Genomic DNA, 16,248 nt, shown 5'->3' on the forward strand with positions numbered 1-16,248 from the left:
GATAATTTTGATTCACATTGAAACAGTTCTACTTTAAATGGATTTGTTTTATTGGGAAATGTTACATTTTAAAACGGATGCTATGCAGACTTACATTTGTCCGTTATTTTTAGACGTACAACACATTGAAAACATTACATGAACACAGTTTTTATTTTCCGAGGTTCCTACTTCAAAAGGGTAAGCTTTAATGCGAAATGCCACACTTGAAAGCAAATGTTTTGCAATCTATGTTCATTTTTTATGTACAACACATTAAACATGTTTACATTTAATAAGGTACTCATTTTAAAACAGGAATGTTTTAACATTAAATACACCGTTTTAAACCCGAATGCACGTGATGTAGGATTGCTTAGTTTACAAAGATCAGGTTACAACGTTGTAATGAAAAGGTAAGCATCTAATTCGACAAGGCTCCTGGTGCTGACCAAAACGAGGATATTTTATTATGAAAAACATTTTAACCAGATGCCAACGCTTTCCAGTTTCACAACAGTACCGCTTGATGACGGACACACACACCCAGGGGACGTACGTTAAACCTGGTCGTCCAAAGCAACTTTTTTTCCTTCTTCCACTAACTATCGTCACACGGCGGTGAATTGTCAGCTCCCAGAATAAGACTTCCACCAACAACTTCGACGGTAAGTTTATCCGAAAAGACGCAAAAACCTCGGGATCTTTTTTGATCGCCTCGCAAGCTGCAACTTCCTTCATGTTTCGGGGCGACGGCGGAGCTAGTCGGTTAGCATGTAAACAGTTTTCCCTTTTAAGGTTCAGCGCGATCAATCGTTTCGCTTTAAAGTTTCCTTCGGCCCTGCGTGGAGTTAAAATGCTTTAGTATTGAAGCGGCTAGCCGCGGCGCGTGTAACAAATGAGATCAAACCCAATCGGTGGCAACTCCTCTTTAGACGGTTATTAAAGTTGGGCGCTAGCGGATATGCTAAGGGAGAGCTAACAGGCTAAACGCGATTAGCCAACGCTAAATATAAACGCATTTTCTGTTGCTTGCTCTTAGAAAATACAGACCCTTGCACGGGCAAGCTTTGTAATTGTCAGCACGCGTCATCCTAACCGTCACTAACTGCTCGAAAGGGATATTCTGTGCGTCGATTCTCGTCAAAAGTCGTAATATATAGTTTCGTAGCAAATGCGTAATTTAGACAATCAACCAATCCGTGGAGAGGTTATAAGAAGTAGTGAAAGTCATCATTTTTATTGCCGTTAACATTGGCTGTCACAGAAAGAAACGACAGAAATAAGTTGTTATTTTTAGTGTAAAAACAATTAGAATTACAATATTTGCTGTCAGTGTCGTTCAGTTCAAATTGGCGATTGTTGCTTCTGTCTCTTAGGGATGTCCCAATGAGCGTTTCTTTTGTTGAAAGTTTCCCCTTACTGCTTTCATTTTCTATTGCTTACATCACACGATTATCGCGAAATTGAGTTATCCTGCAACCAATGTCAAAAACCGACTCGACTGGTCCTGTAAACCACACGTTTAACCAAGTTGACTTGGACTCACGACAAGATCATGCCCAGATTGCTTGCGCTTTGCAAAAAAAATTAAAAAGCAAACCATTAACTGGTCATAATTGGATTTAACTGCAACGGGTCACCACGGGCAATGTTTTTAAGTAGCCTCTTATATTCTTAACATTTCATTGTCAGCATTGTGCTTGATCTTTTTGGTGTCACAAAGAGGGCAAACAGGACCTTGTGCTTTGATGATTGTTCGAACCATATTTTTTTTACTCTGTGAACATTTTGGAAGTGACATAAGCTGTCAGACACAAACAATTTTTTGTTTTCAAAAAAATTATTGCATACATAATTGACATTTTAGTTTAAATTGACGTTTTGGGTCCAGCAACGTTTCAAAGGCATCTTTTCATACTACAAGATCTCATGCCTGATGGGTGTGTTATTTTATTTTCCTCACTCCGCTTTCATGATCTGCTCACATAATGTAACCGTCAAAAAAAATGGCAGCAACAGTCGACCTCGCCGTAACATTAATTGCACGCATTTCATACGAGTCGATACAAGAATATGAACACAGTCGAGTCATTAAAACCAGTGACGGCGGATTTTTGTTCCGACCGCAGCTTACAAATTTGGTGATCACTAACCTTAACAGAGTGTAAATGAAAAATTACGGCCTTCTACAAACGTTTTATGATGGGCTGTCAGCTGTTTTCCTTGTCAAGATAAGGCTTCAACTGCAGAGAACAGTGCTTATTTACTAACCCTTATTAATGAATGCTCTTCTCACACTCATCCAGAGGTGGTGTGAAAATGCTTCCGCTTGAAAGATTAAGATGAATTCAAGCTACCCTCGACAAAGACAACTGCGTCGATAGGAACTCGAGAGTCGTTCTTAGGGCCGCTTGATGACCTTTTTTCCTCGGCCAAGCGTCTTTTTACAGCCACATTCTTCCTCGGCCTTGTTCCTGAAGTAAACACAGCCGCCGGGATTTAAAAGAAGTCACGTGATTGATCGCATGAGTCCCAAGTATTATTGTGTCGGGGAAATCCTAAAGATGTCAGGGGGGGAGCGGGGGCCGTAGCAGAACTTGCAGACCTCAACTGCCTATGCGATACACGTTTTGAAATTTTGTTGAAAAACAAAACGGATTCTTCAATGGGAAAATGCTGTTTTTATTTGCCAAAATATTTCAATAAAGGAATTTCAGAGCTGTAATCTTAATATTGTGATATTTTTGCTCGTGGTTAAAAATAACCTTCAGAATCTGATATCAGTGCGTGCTTAGTTACCTCGAGGGAGGGAAAATCGCAGGGAACTTTGACAGGCAGTGTGAAAGGTAACAACTGGTCATCTGCAGCCATGTATGGCATTTTTTTTTTTTTTTTTTTTTTTGCTAAATGACAACAAAAGAATTGTGCATCTCGCCGCCCTCTCCATCCCGCCTGTTAAGGTTGTCATACTTTGGCTGACAGATGAACAATCTCAAAATAGTAATGCAGCTTTCACCCCAGCCGCACCGGCTAACAATAGCTTTCTTCCCACAGTGTGAAATGACAGCGCGGGAAGGCCCGGTCGCTACTTTGTCGTCCGCGGGAAAGCGAAAACAATTACAGTACTACAGACGCGGTTATAAAAAGCGACATTGCCGGCGAGGCCCGGTGCGGCACTGGCAGCTCGCGCATTGTCGCGCTCAGGAAGTCTGCCCTTTGACTGAAATGTCACCGGACGCCAGCGTACGCGATGTCCAATCGGAATCTCCCCATTCCCAGATTGTCATTGTGCGAGGGGTTACTTTGAAGCCGAAAGTTGCAAAATGGCAGGAAGATGACGTCATCCCCGCTGAGGTTTGGTTGCGATTAAGAACTGGCTGAACCCTCGGCGAAGATTCCAGCACGTCGCTCGTAAACGGTGGCATCGCTCTGGAAAATAGTTTTAGCGTTTGGTGGGACAGAACCAGGCTGTGGCACTAACGAAATGTCAAAGCAAAGTTCTGGAAAATGTCTCGAACGTCCGAATGTAGCAGAGGTTGCCAAATGAAGTACTCTCTGCACTTGAGTACGCACTGTATTAAAGGAGAACTACTGATAAGATGGTAACAGTAGAAGTACAGATTCGACTGCTTTGAGTGAGGCGATGTAAAAAAAAAAAAAAAAAAAATCTGATTCTGAAATGCGTACAGAAGTGAAAATGATTTTCTTTTCTGTCAATTATCTCAGTATTAGGGCTGAACAATTAATCGCATTCGAAGCGACGTTGCAATGTAGTCCAATTTCAAATGGCAAAGTACACTCGGCGTGTTGATATATTGTTCCATGAAAAGTTGAGGTAATAAAGGCACAGATTTGTTTGCGTTTTTGAGACGCTGTCATAGTGAACGCTTAAAAGACTGCAAGACGAAGTGAGTTAATTCTATTTGCAGTCGATTAAAAAAAACTTTAATATTCGTGAAATGGTTCGTGTGGCTTTGTTTTAGCATATGCTGTAAAACCAAAAGATTATCGTTTTATGACTCTGATCTTGTTCATACTTTGCATGGGCCCTCTGGGAAAAAAATAGTCAGTCCAAGTGAACAATTTGCTGGCAGCAGTTGGTCAGGAAAGGGTATTGTAATGATCACAAAAGCCTTGCTACCGTACACCTTGCGCCTCCCATTGGCGTAGTCCGATCCACGAGACCGCGGCCTCGTTTCACTTCATTAGATATTTTATGAGGAAAATGACGCGCGCGGACGGCATAATCACCCTTAAAGGAAAACATAAGGCTGAGCGACACGGCCTCTTATGTGTGTTTAGTGTTAAAGTTCAGTCGCGGCTGGTATTTGGGTTACCGCGCCTCTGTTTGCTTTGGCCGCAGACAACGGAAAGCGGTGAGGATATTCATATAATAGAAATTATTATAGTATGCTGTCATACATTTTAAATTGTGCGACATCATTACAGACATGTCGAATCATCAGCCGATGTGCAGTGATTGGTGGGGAGCCATTTGTGGCTCGACAGCGGGCTTCCTGCCCCCAAGGGCCTGTTTTCAGGAACTGGGACATCAACCCATTGTGTGTGTGCACTGATAATGCATGAGCCACAAACTTCGACTGTATGAATGTGGAAACACACTTTTTTTTTCCTCAAACGGTGACTACACTCAGATGGAAAGTCCCTCTCTCACTCTCTCTCGGCAGGCTTTTCCAGCTGCGTTACACTGCGTGATTGTCAATGCACTGCTGAAACATTGTTTGCACTCTGTTTGTTTTCCGAAACAATGACCGTTTCCATGCAGATGACTTCGCGAAACACAATTTCCGTTCGTTAATGACTCATGCAAACGAATAACTATTTTTTTAACCCCCTGCAAGGGTATTGATGTGACAGAATCCTCATTTATATTTGTTCTGTTGTCCGTTCGGTTGTACTAATTCAACAAAGTGATGCGAGTTCACAAATTACGCAACGCTCTGAACTGTCTCGAATAAAAGAGTGAACCACCGTATTCTACAGCCAAATAAAGTAAAACTACTCACAAGAGTAACAGGTGGTGAAAAATCCACTTCATGGTGAGATTATCTACCCCGGTCAAGGATGACGCCTCGTACTGATGTCCAAAAACGTTTAATCGTGGAACACCGTGAAAACTAAAACACATTTCAAACAACATCAAAATTACAATATCTTTAAGAAGACATTAAATAAATAAACACAGAATAACATACCGTGTGCACCTTGGTAAACCGAAAGTAGCTCAAATTAAATCACGTAGACCACACGGTATCGTAGCTCTGTCTCTCTCTCAAGTTGTCTTCTCGATATCCACGGCACGTGACCCGGAAGTGATTCTTAACAAAACATTGCAAATAACGTATTAAGAGAATTTAAAGAAAAAACAAATATGAAAGTTCACATAGAAATATAAAGTACTTTTACAAAACAACAAGCCTAAATAAATTGTATTTTCGTTGTCATGGCAACCAACGACTCAATATTGGCGCCAGTTACAGTGAGGGTAATGGGGTTTTTTTTTAAGTTGGCCATCCCTCATGATGTTTTTCTTTCTTTCCCCACTTTTAGGTTTTTCCAACACAAACCCCTTCCCAGCCATCATGTCTTTGTTTACATGAGTCCCAAGCTTCCTTGACATCCCTATTCCCCCACCCCTCCCCATCTATTTCCATCATACCCCCCCCCCCCTCCCCACCCGGTGATCTCTGGTCATGATGAGCATCCTGCACCAGCAACATCATGGGAGCGCCGGCTCGGAGCGCGACCTCAACTCAGCCGCCTCCTCCATCAGCCTGCCCTCCGTCAGAAAGACCCCGAAGAAGCGCCGCCTCTCCCTGCAGGCGCTCTTCGGACGGCGGCGGCGATCCGAGCGCGACGCCAAGCGCAAGTCCAGAGCGGCGCTGGATCCCCCCGGCCCTGTCAGCGTGGACAGCGCGCCGCCGGAGGCTTTGGCCGACAGGACGTCGGCGCACTCTGTGCAGGGTGCGGCGTCAACGTCCTCGGCGGCGGGGTCCTCTGAGCTGCTGGAGTGCCCGCTGTGCCTGCTGCGGCACACGCGCGACCGTTTCCCCGACATTATGACATGCCACCACCGCTCATGCGCCGACTGCCTGCGCCAGTACCTGCGCATTGAGATCTCCGAGTCACGAGTGAACATCTGCTGCCCCGAGTGTTCGGAGCGCTTCAACCCGCATGACATTGCCATGATCTTGGCCGACCGTGCCCTCATGGAGAAGTATGAGGAGTTCATGCTGCGCAGGTGGCTGGTGGCCGAGCCCGACTGCCGCTGGTGCCCCGCTCCCGACTGCGGGTAAGATTTGGACTGACATCCCCCTCAAGCCCTTCGCACATTTTGCATTATATTTATGAGGTGGTCCTTGGGGAAAAAAGAAGTTGACTTTGATCGGCAGTGTGAAATACGCTGATTAATTCAAAGGAACAATGCAGGTATTCACTTTTTTAGTATTGTGCACCGGTTTATGTCTTCACTGGCCCTCTCGGGTTCATTGAAGGATCAAAATTGTCCATTTTGGGCATAGACAAAGCTTGTCTATGCCCAAGCTTCTCTTGCCAAAACTTAGCTGTGATAACGAGGACGAGAACATACGCTTTCAAAAATGGATAGAGGATTTTTTTTTTTTTTTATGTACCATCGTTAGCATCTACTTCAAGACACAACATCAAGCCTTTCTCGTTTCCACGACAATATCTTTGAAACATAAATAGCACCATAGTCTATTTTTGAAACATAAATAGCACCATGGTCTCTCCAGCCAATATATTCTCTCTAATGGATGTGCAACGTGCCACATTCTGTTCAACAAACCGAACAAATGAAACACATTTATTACAATATTAAGCTGGGCAGTACACGTTCTTTTCCGATTAGTCACAACCAAACGTTAGCTCAAATGGCTGGTGTTTGTCCTTTCGCGTCTTCACATTGACGTTTGCGCGAGGGTCAGGCCAGGGTCTGGTTTGTTTGTATCGGGCACAGAGTCCACACTTTGCTCCCGGGGGAGACGTACCTGTTGGATTTGGAATTGAGCCGAGCTTACAATTGACCCCAGGGTGCCATCACATGCCACGCGGTTGCGAGAGCACCCGCTCCCCAGACTCGACGTTCCCTGCTTTCGTCAGATCAGCCCTGATTGGTTGATGAGCCCTCGCCTTTAGTTGAGTCAAACCCCAGCTGTTTGCAAGAATGCCTCTTTGACTGGGTGGTTTCGGCAATCGTTAAGTGCCCCCCGCCCCTCTTTTTTTTTATTATTATTAACAGTCATTATCGCTTATTCACAAAATCTTTTTTATGACTAACCATCCAAATAGTGTCCTTATTTCAAGTGCATTCGAGTGTCATCCTGTCAAACCTCACCCCTGTTTTCATCCCAGTCAGTTACTTTTAACTCAAGCCCCCCCCTCCCTCCCCCTTCCTTACGCAGTTACGCCGTCATCGCATTCGGCTGCGCCAGCTGCCCGAAGATCACATGCGGCCGCGAGGGCTGCGGCACGGAATTCTGCTACCACTGCAAGCAGCTGTGGCATCCCAACCAGACGTGCGACACGGCGCGGCAGCAGCGGGCGCAGCATTTCCGCCTGCGCGGTTTCCGCTCTTCGTCACTCAGTTACAGCCAGGAGAGTGGCGCTGCCGGTAATGAAAAATAACACTCGTATAAGAGGAGAAATGTTATGTCATTTTTTACAATTGAAAATAGTCCCCGGGTGTCTTAATAACGTGTTGAAATCCCAGCATGTTGAAATGTTTCCACACCACCTTTTCCCTGCCTCACTGGTTAAGTATTAGGTGGAGAAACCCGTGGCGGCGGGTTATTGTTCGGCAAGGAAAATGAATCAAATTCAAATTGCCATCGCACACAGTAAAACTCTTATCCGTGTGCTGACGACGCCCCATCTCCTAGGCGACGACATCAAGCCGTGCCCGCGCTGCGGCGCCTGCATCATCAAGATGAACGACGGCAGCTGCAATCATATGACCTGCGCCGTCTGCGGCTGCGAGTTCTGCTGGCTCTGCATGAAGGAGATCTCTGACCTGCACTATCTCAGGTAAGCCGCTTAAACCTTCCCCGCAGGCACATGAATGAAATGTAGTCGCACGGGCTCCGTCCTGCGACAGATGCTGGGACTGAGCTTTGCATATACTAATGGCTTTAACTGTAAATATAGCCCAAACGATGATCCAAACCATTATACGTTTTGCGCCACCCCCCAGTCCATCCGGTTGTACCTTCTGGGGGAAAAAGCCGTGGAGCAGAAAGAAGAAAATCCTCTGGCAGCTGGGCACCTTAGTGGGTGCACCCGTGGGCATCGCCCTCATCGCGGGCATCGCATTCCCCGCCATGATAATCGGCATTCCAGTTTACGTGGGCAGAAAGGTGAGGCCTCGGGTCATAAAGAACCACATAGGGTTTTTTTTTGATGGGGGGTAAGCAAGTCTGTGATTTTTTTTGGGCCCTCTCCATCAGATCCATAATCGCTATGAGGGCAAAGACGTCTCGAAGCACAAGAGGAACTTGGTGATTGCGGGCGGCGTGACACTGTCAGTCATCGTGTCACCCGCAGTGGCAGCTGTGACTGTTGGTAAGAAAGTTCTTCCTTTCACTTAGCACTCCTTAACTAAGGATTCTTTTAGTTCTCTCAACACATAAAGTACCAAATTAAAGATTTGATGCTCTTTCATTGCCAAAACGTTTCGAACCGATACAAAATTACTGTAGTCTAGCATAACCACAATGTACTATCATACCTTTGCATTTCATTTTATGTTAATAATTGAAATGAAAGACTGTCAATTAATTATGTGAAGTTCTGTAGATTTTGCACAGCGTAAATGAATTTGTATCGATATTGGAACTTTAGCTAAGATAACTTCACAGTTAATCGGCAACAATGGACGTACATTAGTAGTAGGGGTTTTCCCAATCATCCGTTTAATGTGGGTTACATTGATTTTGATTTGTGGTGTTATGAATCAATACCGGACTATAAAAAGGATTTTTCCGATTTTTAAAAACAAAACAAGCCTGTGAATTACCAGCGTAACAATTTCCCATTTTATAAACTTTACAAACTATTTGCATACCATTTCATGATAGTATTTAGTAATGCGTGCATACAGGTGTGTGTACCTACGTTCATTGTGTCATCAATTCTAAATTTAAAAAAAATCTGTCATCTTTTTTGTTGTGACACTCTCTGTTGTACATTTAACATGTCAAACACTTCGATCAGTCACAAGCTGCTTGTTACGGTGGTATTTCCAAGGGGAACTCATGTTTTACAAATTGCTGTGGCACAACCGTGAGCTCATCCAAGAGAGGTCTGATGCTGCTGTCTGCTGGGCATAGTTAATGTTGGTTTTTACTCCAGCTGAATGATCAAACCGGAGTTGGCCAAGACTTTACTCCACTCATTCCCATTAAAAAAACAAACAACAACAACAAAAAAAACAGTGCTCTGAGTTAATCCCTCTCGGATCTCAATAATGTACTTACAGGCATCGGCGTGCCCATCATGTTGGCGTACGTTTACGGCGTGGTGCCCATCTCGCTTTGCCGGAGTGGCGGCTGCGGTGTGTCAGCGGGCAGCGGCAAAGGCGTGCGAATCGAGTTTGACGACGAGAATGAAAACATGGGTGCCGGCGCAGCAGCTACAGGTGACTTCCGGCATTTTCTAAAAAAAAAAGTCCAGTAATAAAAGATGATTATGTGGTGGTGGCATTACAAATAAATCCCCTGAACGGAAGTCTTGTGAGATTTTGAATAAAACCGCAAAATCCATTGACCCGTCCAGACACTACGTCGGTGGCCGAGACGAGACTAAACAACGGCAGCCTGGGAGACGGCGCCAGCGTGGGCGGCCTGACGGGCCTGAGCCTCAGCGTGAGCGGCAGCCACATGGAGCGCTGTGGCGTCGGCTCGGCCCAACGCGACAATATGAGTGACAACGCCAGCACAACCGCCCTCGCTGGCACGAGCATCACCGGGAGCCTGTCAGGCAGTTGCTACAACAGGTGGGGGGGGGGGGGGGGGGACAGCCAGATGTCTAATATTCATAACGAATCGGAGATATTGATTGGCTGAAATTTCAGGATGAATCTAAAATGCCCCAGATCCTTTACCTCTTCATACCTTTTGGATAAACGTTGTCCTGTTATATTTGACAACAACATCCTAACTCTCATTCTTTCACCCTGAGATTTAATGTCATTTCCTAAGGTGATCCAAAATATACGAATCTTTTTTGAAATGCAGGTATAACAAATCCCGCAGCAGTATAGTTTGTTGTACTAGAGACAATGTGTATTTTCTAGGATGGAGGTGCAGGCAGATGTCCAGAAGGAGCGCTGCAGTCTTAGCGGAGAGTCGGCCACCGTCAGCCTCGGCACCATGAGCGACAACGCCAGCACCAAGGCGATGGCGGGCTCCATCCTCAGTGCCTACATGCCTCTAGAAAGGTCAGCGCAGCAAAATGCTATCACTCTTCATATGTTTTTAGAGCATTTATGGCACTTGCATTTTTAAGATCATACAAAAAAAACATATTGAACAGTGCAACAATCTACGAAGATGTACATCACATTCATAATAAAATGCAAGATGGGAGGGATTCATAAAAAAAATATGCTGATCTTGGTTTTCTCTTCTTTCAGATCTTTCCAATTTTCTTGTGTTAAATAAATTTAGTCAATAACATTTGAGTTAGTACTGGACAAAAAAAAACGTTATTCTATACTACTTATATGCATTGAGGATGGGCTGGCAAAATATTTAATTACCACAAGTAGATATCAGCCACACTTGCCGCAAATAACAAAAATCTGTAAATAAGGAATGCCTCTCTGAAGAGTTTGCAATTGCCTGTGGCTGTTACCAGATGGTGGAATAGCACTTAAGGAGTGGATCATAAAGTATCAACGGCGTGCATCTAATATGGACACATTCACAAATCCGTCAATAGTTTTAAGTTATTCAGGATAAACAAACCAGATTCACATGGGGCTCGTTAGCGAGCACAAATTGACCTGACATTAGTGCTGCCTTGATATGTGATTGAAAGGAGTTGATGTGCATGCATACCGCGCAGAGACAACAGTCTGGAGGTGCAAGCAGACGTGGAGTCCAAAGAGAAGTTGCGACACTGCAGTGCCAGCAGCAGCCTGGATGAAGCCAGCTGCAGCAGTAAAAGCGTAGGCGGCAGCCACCCCAGGGAGTTGTCGAGCTCCTTGGCGGGTAGCAAGAATAACAAAGGGAAACTGTGGAAACGCGGCGGAGGCAAGGCGGAGTCCAAAGTCAACCACACGCACGCAGACGCAGAGCGCCGCAGCACCATCTCGTCCGAGTTGGATTCGCCGTCGCTAAGCGGCAGCCTGCCATCGGTGGCCGACTCGCACTGCAGCCGCCTGTCCGCTGAGCTCAGCGAGACGGAAGCGCTCAAGGCGGTGGAGCTGAGCGATGGGCCGGCCGTCATGCCGCTGCCCGAGGTGGAGCACGACCGCCTGGAGCAGCTGCCGCCTCAGCGTAGCCACGCCGCCGCCTTAAGCCACCGCCCCACGTCTTCGCTTAGCGAGGTTCTGTATATTGCCGAAGACGCCGCCCCCGCCGACACTCGTGACTGCACCACAACAGACATCTAAAAACAACAACAACAACAACAACAAAAAAAAAAAACTCACGAACTGTCTGTCTTAAGTCTCGTTCTGGAAAACAGGAAGCGGAATGTCAGCGTTGATGGCGAAGGGCGGGAGGATTTAAATTGGTAATCAGAAGGTCAACTTGAATGTACGCGTGCAAGTAAGGCGCTCGCTCTAGAAAAGCAAAGGTGGAGATTAAACCAACAAAAAAAAGACATGTCCACCACTGTGCCACCCATTCTTACTGAGAGGGACCATTTAGTAGCACAGTTATAAGTCAATATGTTTTTCTTTTAACATGTATTATTGTTTGTGCAAATGTGCTTTATTTTTGCTTATTTTCCATTTTTGGAAAGTTTTTTTTTTTTAAATTTCGCAACCCTGTGTTGGGTCTCTTTTTTTTGTAAGTTTACAAGAATTTGAATGGGAAAAAAATATTCGACAAACCACATGGAAACTATGCAAAAAAAAAATCACTAAGAAGCATTTTGTTGCCTCACATTTCGCCAAAGTTCATATTTTTAGTCAAGCTGTGTAGCACTTGTACAACAAAATCTTTTAAGTATTTTAATTTGGATTCTCCCTTGAATGAATCCCATTCTGTACTTTAGTTTCTATTTCGAGCCCTTTCGTTCAGTTGATGAATGCAAATACAGTGTTTGTTTGTCCCTCAGTGCCTTTTGGGGAAAACTTCCAAGGTTTTTCCTCTTCACTGTCATCAAAATACCTTAACTCTCTGAATGCTAACAGAAGAGTGCTATGTTTATTTACAGTGTATCTTTTTTTCATTCTGGGGCGGGGAAGCATATATTTACTAATTATCGGCTTTGTAATGTGCATCCAAATGCATATCCTTTAAAAGAATAAAATTTCTCAAATGAAGTCTTGTCATTTTTTTTTATTTTGTACATTTGTGCTATTTCACATCAAATCCATGCAGCACATTGATGTTGTGCAATGTCAAGACTGACCAAAAAAAATGGCTGTTCTATCATCGTCACACTTTTGATCTGAATCACTGTTTTAGACTCTTGAAGTAGGCATCCTGTAAAATTGTATGAAAATTCCACTTTGAGATTCCACTGCACACGAGTTCCTCAAAACTGAATTGCAGTCAAACTTGGCGTACTGTATCATATCAACGGTGGTGTAAATCTCAGCAAGGCACACACAAAACACTTGCGCTTCCACTCCACCTTGTGCTGACAACGCTCCATTCCCCTTCTGAATTTGGGGGGGGGGGGATCATGTGACGTTTAAGATCATTTCCTGTTCGACGGTTATCACAAAAACATCCAAATTAAACAAAACAAGGCAATAGAAAATAACACCAAGGTGAAACAAAGTGGTGTGCTTTGTCGCCATCTCGTGGCATCAATGGGCAATTCAGGGTAGCAGACAGTGGAAAAATGAGCCCCCCCCCCCCCCCCCCCCCCCGGCAGAGTCATACCGCTCTACGTGTGCGCTGCGTCCTCCATGAGGCTTTGTCTCAGCAGGGCGGTGACCTCCAGTAGCTCCTGCTCCGCCTCCTTGACGTTGGGGTCCAGTTGGAGGACCTCCTGCAGGTCACCGCTGGCCGTTAAGTAATCCTGGGCGTGGAGACAAGCGTAGATTGGGTAAGAGTCCAAAAATCCAGCACGGTGAACCCTCACATATTAATACAGATAGTTTAGGCTGGTATGCAAACCGATACTATTGAAAGGTGGTTTGTCTGCGTTGAGTAATTGACTACCGAAATAAGAGATGTTTATGTAACATTGGGTCATGATAGCGTACATTCGACATGTATGGCTTGGATGCATCCTCTCCATTTTAAGTACTGTACTGCAATCACAGGCGGGCACCTGCAGACCCTTGTGGGCCAGCGCTCGTCTGTAGAAGGCTTTCTTGTTGGCGGGCTCCAAGCGCAGAGCAGAGTCGCAGTCCTGCTTGGCCTCTTGGAAGCGGCTCAGCTTCAGCAGGCAGACGGCTCTGTGGGAGGCTCAGCAAGCTTACAGTAAATGTGTGGCGGCCGGGCGCTTTTCTGCATTATTTCAATCATATTTTCTTTTTTTGGGGTGAGATGGTTCTTTTTTTTTTTTTTTTTTTTTTTAATGCAGTAACTTTTTATTGATTTATTTTATGTCATGTTATATAATCTGGTCGTGGTACACTTGTTTAAATGTGAATTCTTGACTTTTTGGTCAATTTTATGATATGCTATGGACTCATGGCATGTACTATTAAGCAATTTATTTGTATCATGTTAGGTTTTGGCCTACGTGTTATTTCATGATGAATGTATTTCATATCTATTTTATATAGGTTTGCGTCTTTCATCTTTAGGTGTACCTGTTAGTGTAGAGGGCACAGTCGTCTGGTTTTAAGGCGAGGCATTGGCTGTACTTGTGGAGAGCGTCCTCAAAGTGACCCTTCTTCACCAGCTCGTTGCCTTCGTGCTTCAACACACTCAAGCGGGACTCTTTTCGCCTGGCTGGATTAAAAGAAAATTGGCATCCATTGTTGCGAGTGAAATGTTATCGTTTGTTAGCTATCGTTGATTGGTCTTCAAAAAAATGTAGTCAGTTTTTTTTTGTCAACTTCAAAGAATGCCAGATCTTACAGGCAATGTGCTTTTCTTTATTGTAGAAATGGGTGATGTCAGCTGCGAGCAGGAATAATAATCATATTGACAGCGGAGTCATGTGACGAGCGCACTGCAGGAAGAAACCTGATCTAGATTGTTCCATTACAGCGACATTATGTGACTCCTTCCCTTCTGCATTATTGATGCTGCGCATTTTACACACTGTCTGAATGTTTTAACACACGCACGCGCACACGCACGCACACAAACCTTCCTCCTGCAAGGCCCGGGCCGCCCTGGCTTGGGCCTGCTGGACGCTAGCGGGTTTCTCGCGGTGTTCCCGCTGCACCGCCAGTGGGACGGTGGGAATCTCCGGAAGCTTCTCCCGCCACTCAAGCCCGTCCTGCTCAATTAGCATCCTGGTGATTCTGAATGGACAGAAAAGCGTACAGAAGTCAAATTCAATTTCATTTGATGTCACTTTTCTGTCATGTTATGTCATTTAATGGAGGGTTGTTTTTGTTTTTGTTTTTTACCTGACCTGTGGACGCTGTCGTGCGCCGCTTGCACGCCGGTGTCGATCTGCAGGACCGTTTTGTAATCCACGTAGGCCTTGCGGTAGCGCTCCAGCGACTCATAGGCCATGGCTCTGCGCAGCAAAGCCTTCAGGAAGAACGGCTGCAGCTGCAAAGCCCTGAGAGGATCGCACACCATTGTGGGTCACTGTTCATTGCCTTCCCAACACCAACCCCCCTCTCCCACACATACACATCACAAACGTACTTGGTGCAGTCCTCAATGCAGTCAGCGCTGTTGCCGTCCTTTAGGTAGCAAGCGGCCCGGTTGGAGTACAGAATGCACAAGTCCTCTGGGTTGCTGACGCCTGCAAGACAGAATATCTGTTTGTTGTTTTTGTCAATGACACTTCTTCCATTTGAAGTGCAGGTTTTTGTAGAATATAATGTTCAGTCACCCTAATGGGTTTCTGTAAATATTAAGAGAGCTAATCTAGCTTTCACATTTTTGTAAACATCGACATTATGGAGTTCAGGCAACCTATTTTTCTGTAAACACGTCAGCAAATGTAACTTTCCCGTTTTTGTTCATATCAAAGAGATATTTGTGCAGTCAGCCAATGGTACTGGTTTTCGTGAAGATCAAAGTCTCGATAGTGGTCAGTGATAAAAGTGTTTGAAATATCATTCATAGTCTTCAATGGGTTTTTGTAAACAGACACTTTAGTCTTCTAACTTTGTGTTGCCGTAAAGATAACATTGAACCTAATGTACGCAAGATGCATTTGGGTAATTTTGAATTAAAAAAAAAAAAGTATCAAAATAATGATTCGTTAATTTCCTAATTGATTAGTTGTCCATTAATCGATGCACCGCTAGTCATAGTGAAACTGATGTGCCATTTCGTGTGTAAAAATCTAAACATTAAATACCAAAAAAAATCTGCATTGTCTGTCAACTGACCTGCTTGAGCACATCCATCAATGGCCTGGCTGTACTTCTCCAGGGCGTCCCCAAACTGTCCGTGCTTAAAGAGGTGGTTGCCCTCGTTTTTGATGCGGGCCAGGTGAGGAGGGAGACCCCCAGCTGGGGCATCCAGATAACTTTCATCCGCTGCAAGGCACCGGAAAGACAGGGTGCCCTCGTCGTTCCCATTGGGTATCACCTTAGTTCTGCTCCTGTTCTCCATGGCCCCCCCGGCTGTTGTGGTGGTCCAATCTGGTCCCCTACTGTCGGGAGGCTTCTCCTGTGCATTCCCCATGCCCGCACCGCCTCAGCAGTACGTCTTTCCTCTTCCTCTTCCTGCGCTCCCAAAGCTGCAGCAGCTTCATCTGGATGGGCGGTTTCTGATAGGTTACACCCCCTCAATGACGTTACATTTTGAAGGGGAGGGGCGATGGCTGTGCAGTGATGCTCCTTATCCACTGCTAGCATATGTTATGATTTTTAAAGTGTTGTGCTAATGGACACTGTAATATGACACCAAATGTTGAATCATTCTTTCCCATTATAATCATTCATAAACATAGTAG

At 44.9% G+C, this 16,248-nt stretch overlaps 2 protein-coding genes across 5 annotated transcripts; one reads left to right on the forward strand and one right to left on the reverse strand.

Moving 5' to 3' along the window:
- Positions 1-480: 480 nt before the first annotated feature.
- On the forward strand, positions 481-12,517 carry LOC147190704 (E3 ubiquitin-protein ligase RNF19A-like). Its single transcript, XM_086136646.1, has 10 exons — positions 481-647; positions 5,554-6,295; positions 7,428-7,636; positions 7,905-8,049; positions 8,216-8,378; positions 8,469-8,583; positions 9,500-9,658; positions 9,796-10,015; positions 10,316-10,459; positions 11,089-12,517. The coding sequence occupies exons 2-10, from the start codon at positions 5,697-5,699 to the stop codon at positions 11,636-11,638; spliced, it is 2,304 nt and encodes a 767-aa protein (XP_085992772.1). The 5' UTR covers positions 481-647; positions 5,554-5,696; the 3' UTR covers positions 11,639-12,517.
- On the reverse strand, positions 11,490-16,022 carry LOC147190705 (sperm-associated antigen 1A-like). Of its 4 annotated transcripts, none has more exons than XM_086136668.1 (8): positions 15,680-16,022; positions 14,985-15,084; positions 14,743-14,895; positions 14,472-14,629; positions 13,967-14,108; positions 13,480-13,606; positions 13,086-13,224; positions 11,490-11,634 (listed from the first exon to the last, which is right to left on the reverse strand). In XM_086136668.1, exons 1-7 carry the CDS (start codon positions 15,975-15,977, stop codon positions 13,090-13,092), a joined length of 1,113 nt encoding a protein of 370 aa, XP_085992794.1. In that variant the 5' UTR covers positions 15,978-16,022; the 3' UTR covers positions 11,490-11,634; positions 13,086-13,089. The 4 variants fall into 4 exon arrangements, with proteins under 4 accessions (XP_085992794.1, XP_085992793.1, XP_085992792.1 ...); XM_086136667.1 differs by having other exon boundaries at positions 14,970-15,084; XM_086136666.1 differs by lacking the exon at positions 11,490-11,634 and having other exon boundaries at positions 13,097-13,606.
- Positions 16,023-16,248: the final 226 nt, after the last annotated feature.

The sequence above is a fragment of the Hippocampus guttulatus genome, chromosome 18, assembly GCF_054856545.1.
Source record: "Hippocampus guttulatus isolate MCC_2025c chromosome 18, RoL_Hgut_1.0, whole genome shotgun sequence".
Taxonomy (NCBI): domain Eukaryota; kingdom Metazoa; phylum Chordata; class Actinopteri; order Syngnathiformes; family Syngnathidae; genus Hippocampus; species Hippocampus guttulatus.

What these genes read in the sequence shown, in the direction of transcription:
- LOC147190704 (XM_086136646.1), top strand. Translation starts at nt 5,697, where the DNA reads ATGATGAGCATCCTGCACCAGCAACATCATGGGAGCGCCGGCTCGGAG. An exon ending in CCAGGAGAGTGGCGCTGCCG is followed by an intron (nt 7,637 to 7,904) that starts GTAATGAAAAAT and finishes CCCATCTCCTAG; the next exon opens with GCGACGACATCAAGCCGTGC. An exon ending in GCCTACATGCCTCTAGAAAG is followed by an intron (nt 10,460 to 11,088) that starts GTCAGCGCAGCA and finishes CATACCGCGCAG; the next exon opens with AGACAACAGTCTGGAGGTGC.
- LOC147190705 (XM_086136664.1), bottom strand. Translation starts at nt 15,977, where the DNA reads ATGGGGAATGCACAGGAGAAGCCTCCCGACAGTAGGGGACCAGATTGG. An exon ending in TGATGGATGTGCTCAAGCAG is followed by an intron (nt 15,085 to 15,679) that starts GTCAGTTGACAG and finishes TCTGTCTTGCAG; the next exon opens with GCGTCAGCAACCCAGAGGAC. An exon ending in ACCAAGTACGTTTGTGATGT is followed by an intron (nt 14,896 to 14,969) that starts GTATGTGTGGGA and finishes CGATCCTCTCAG; the next exon opens with GGCTTTGCAGCTGCAGCCGT.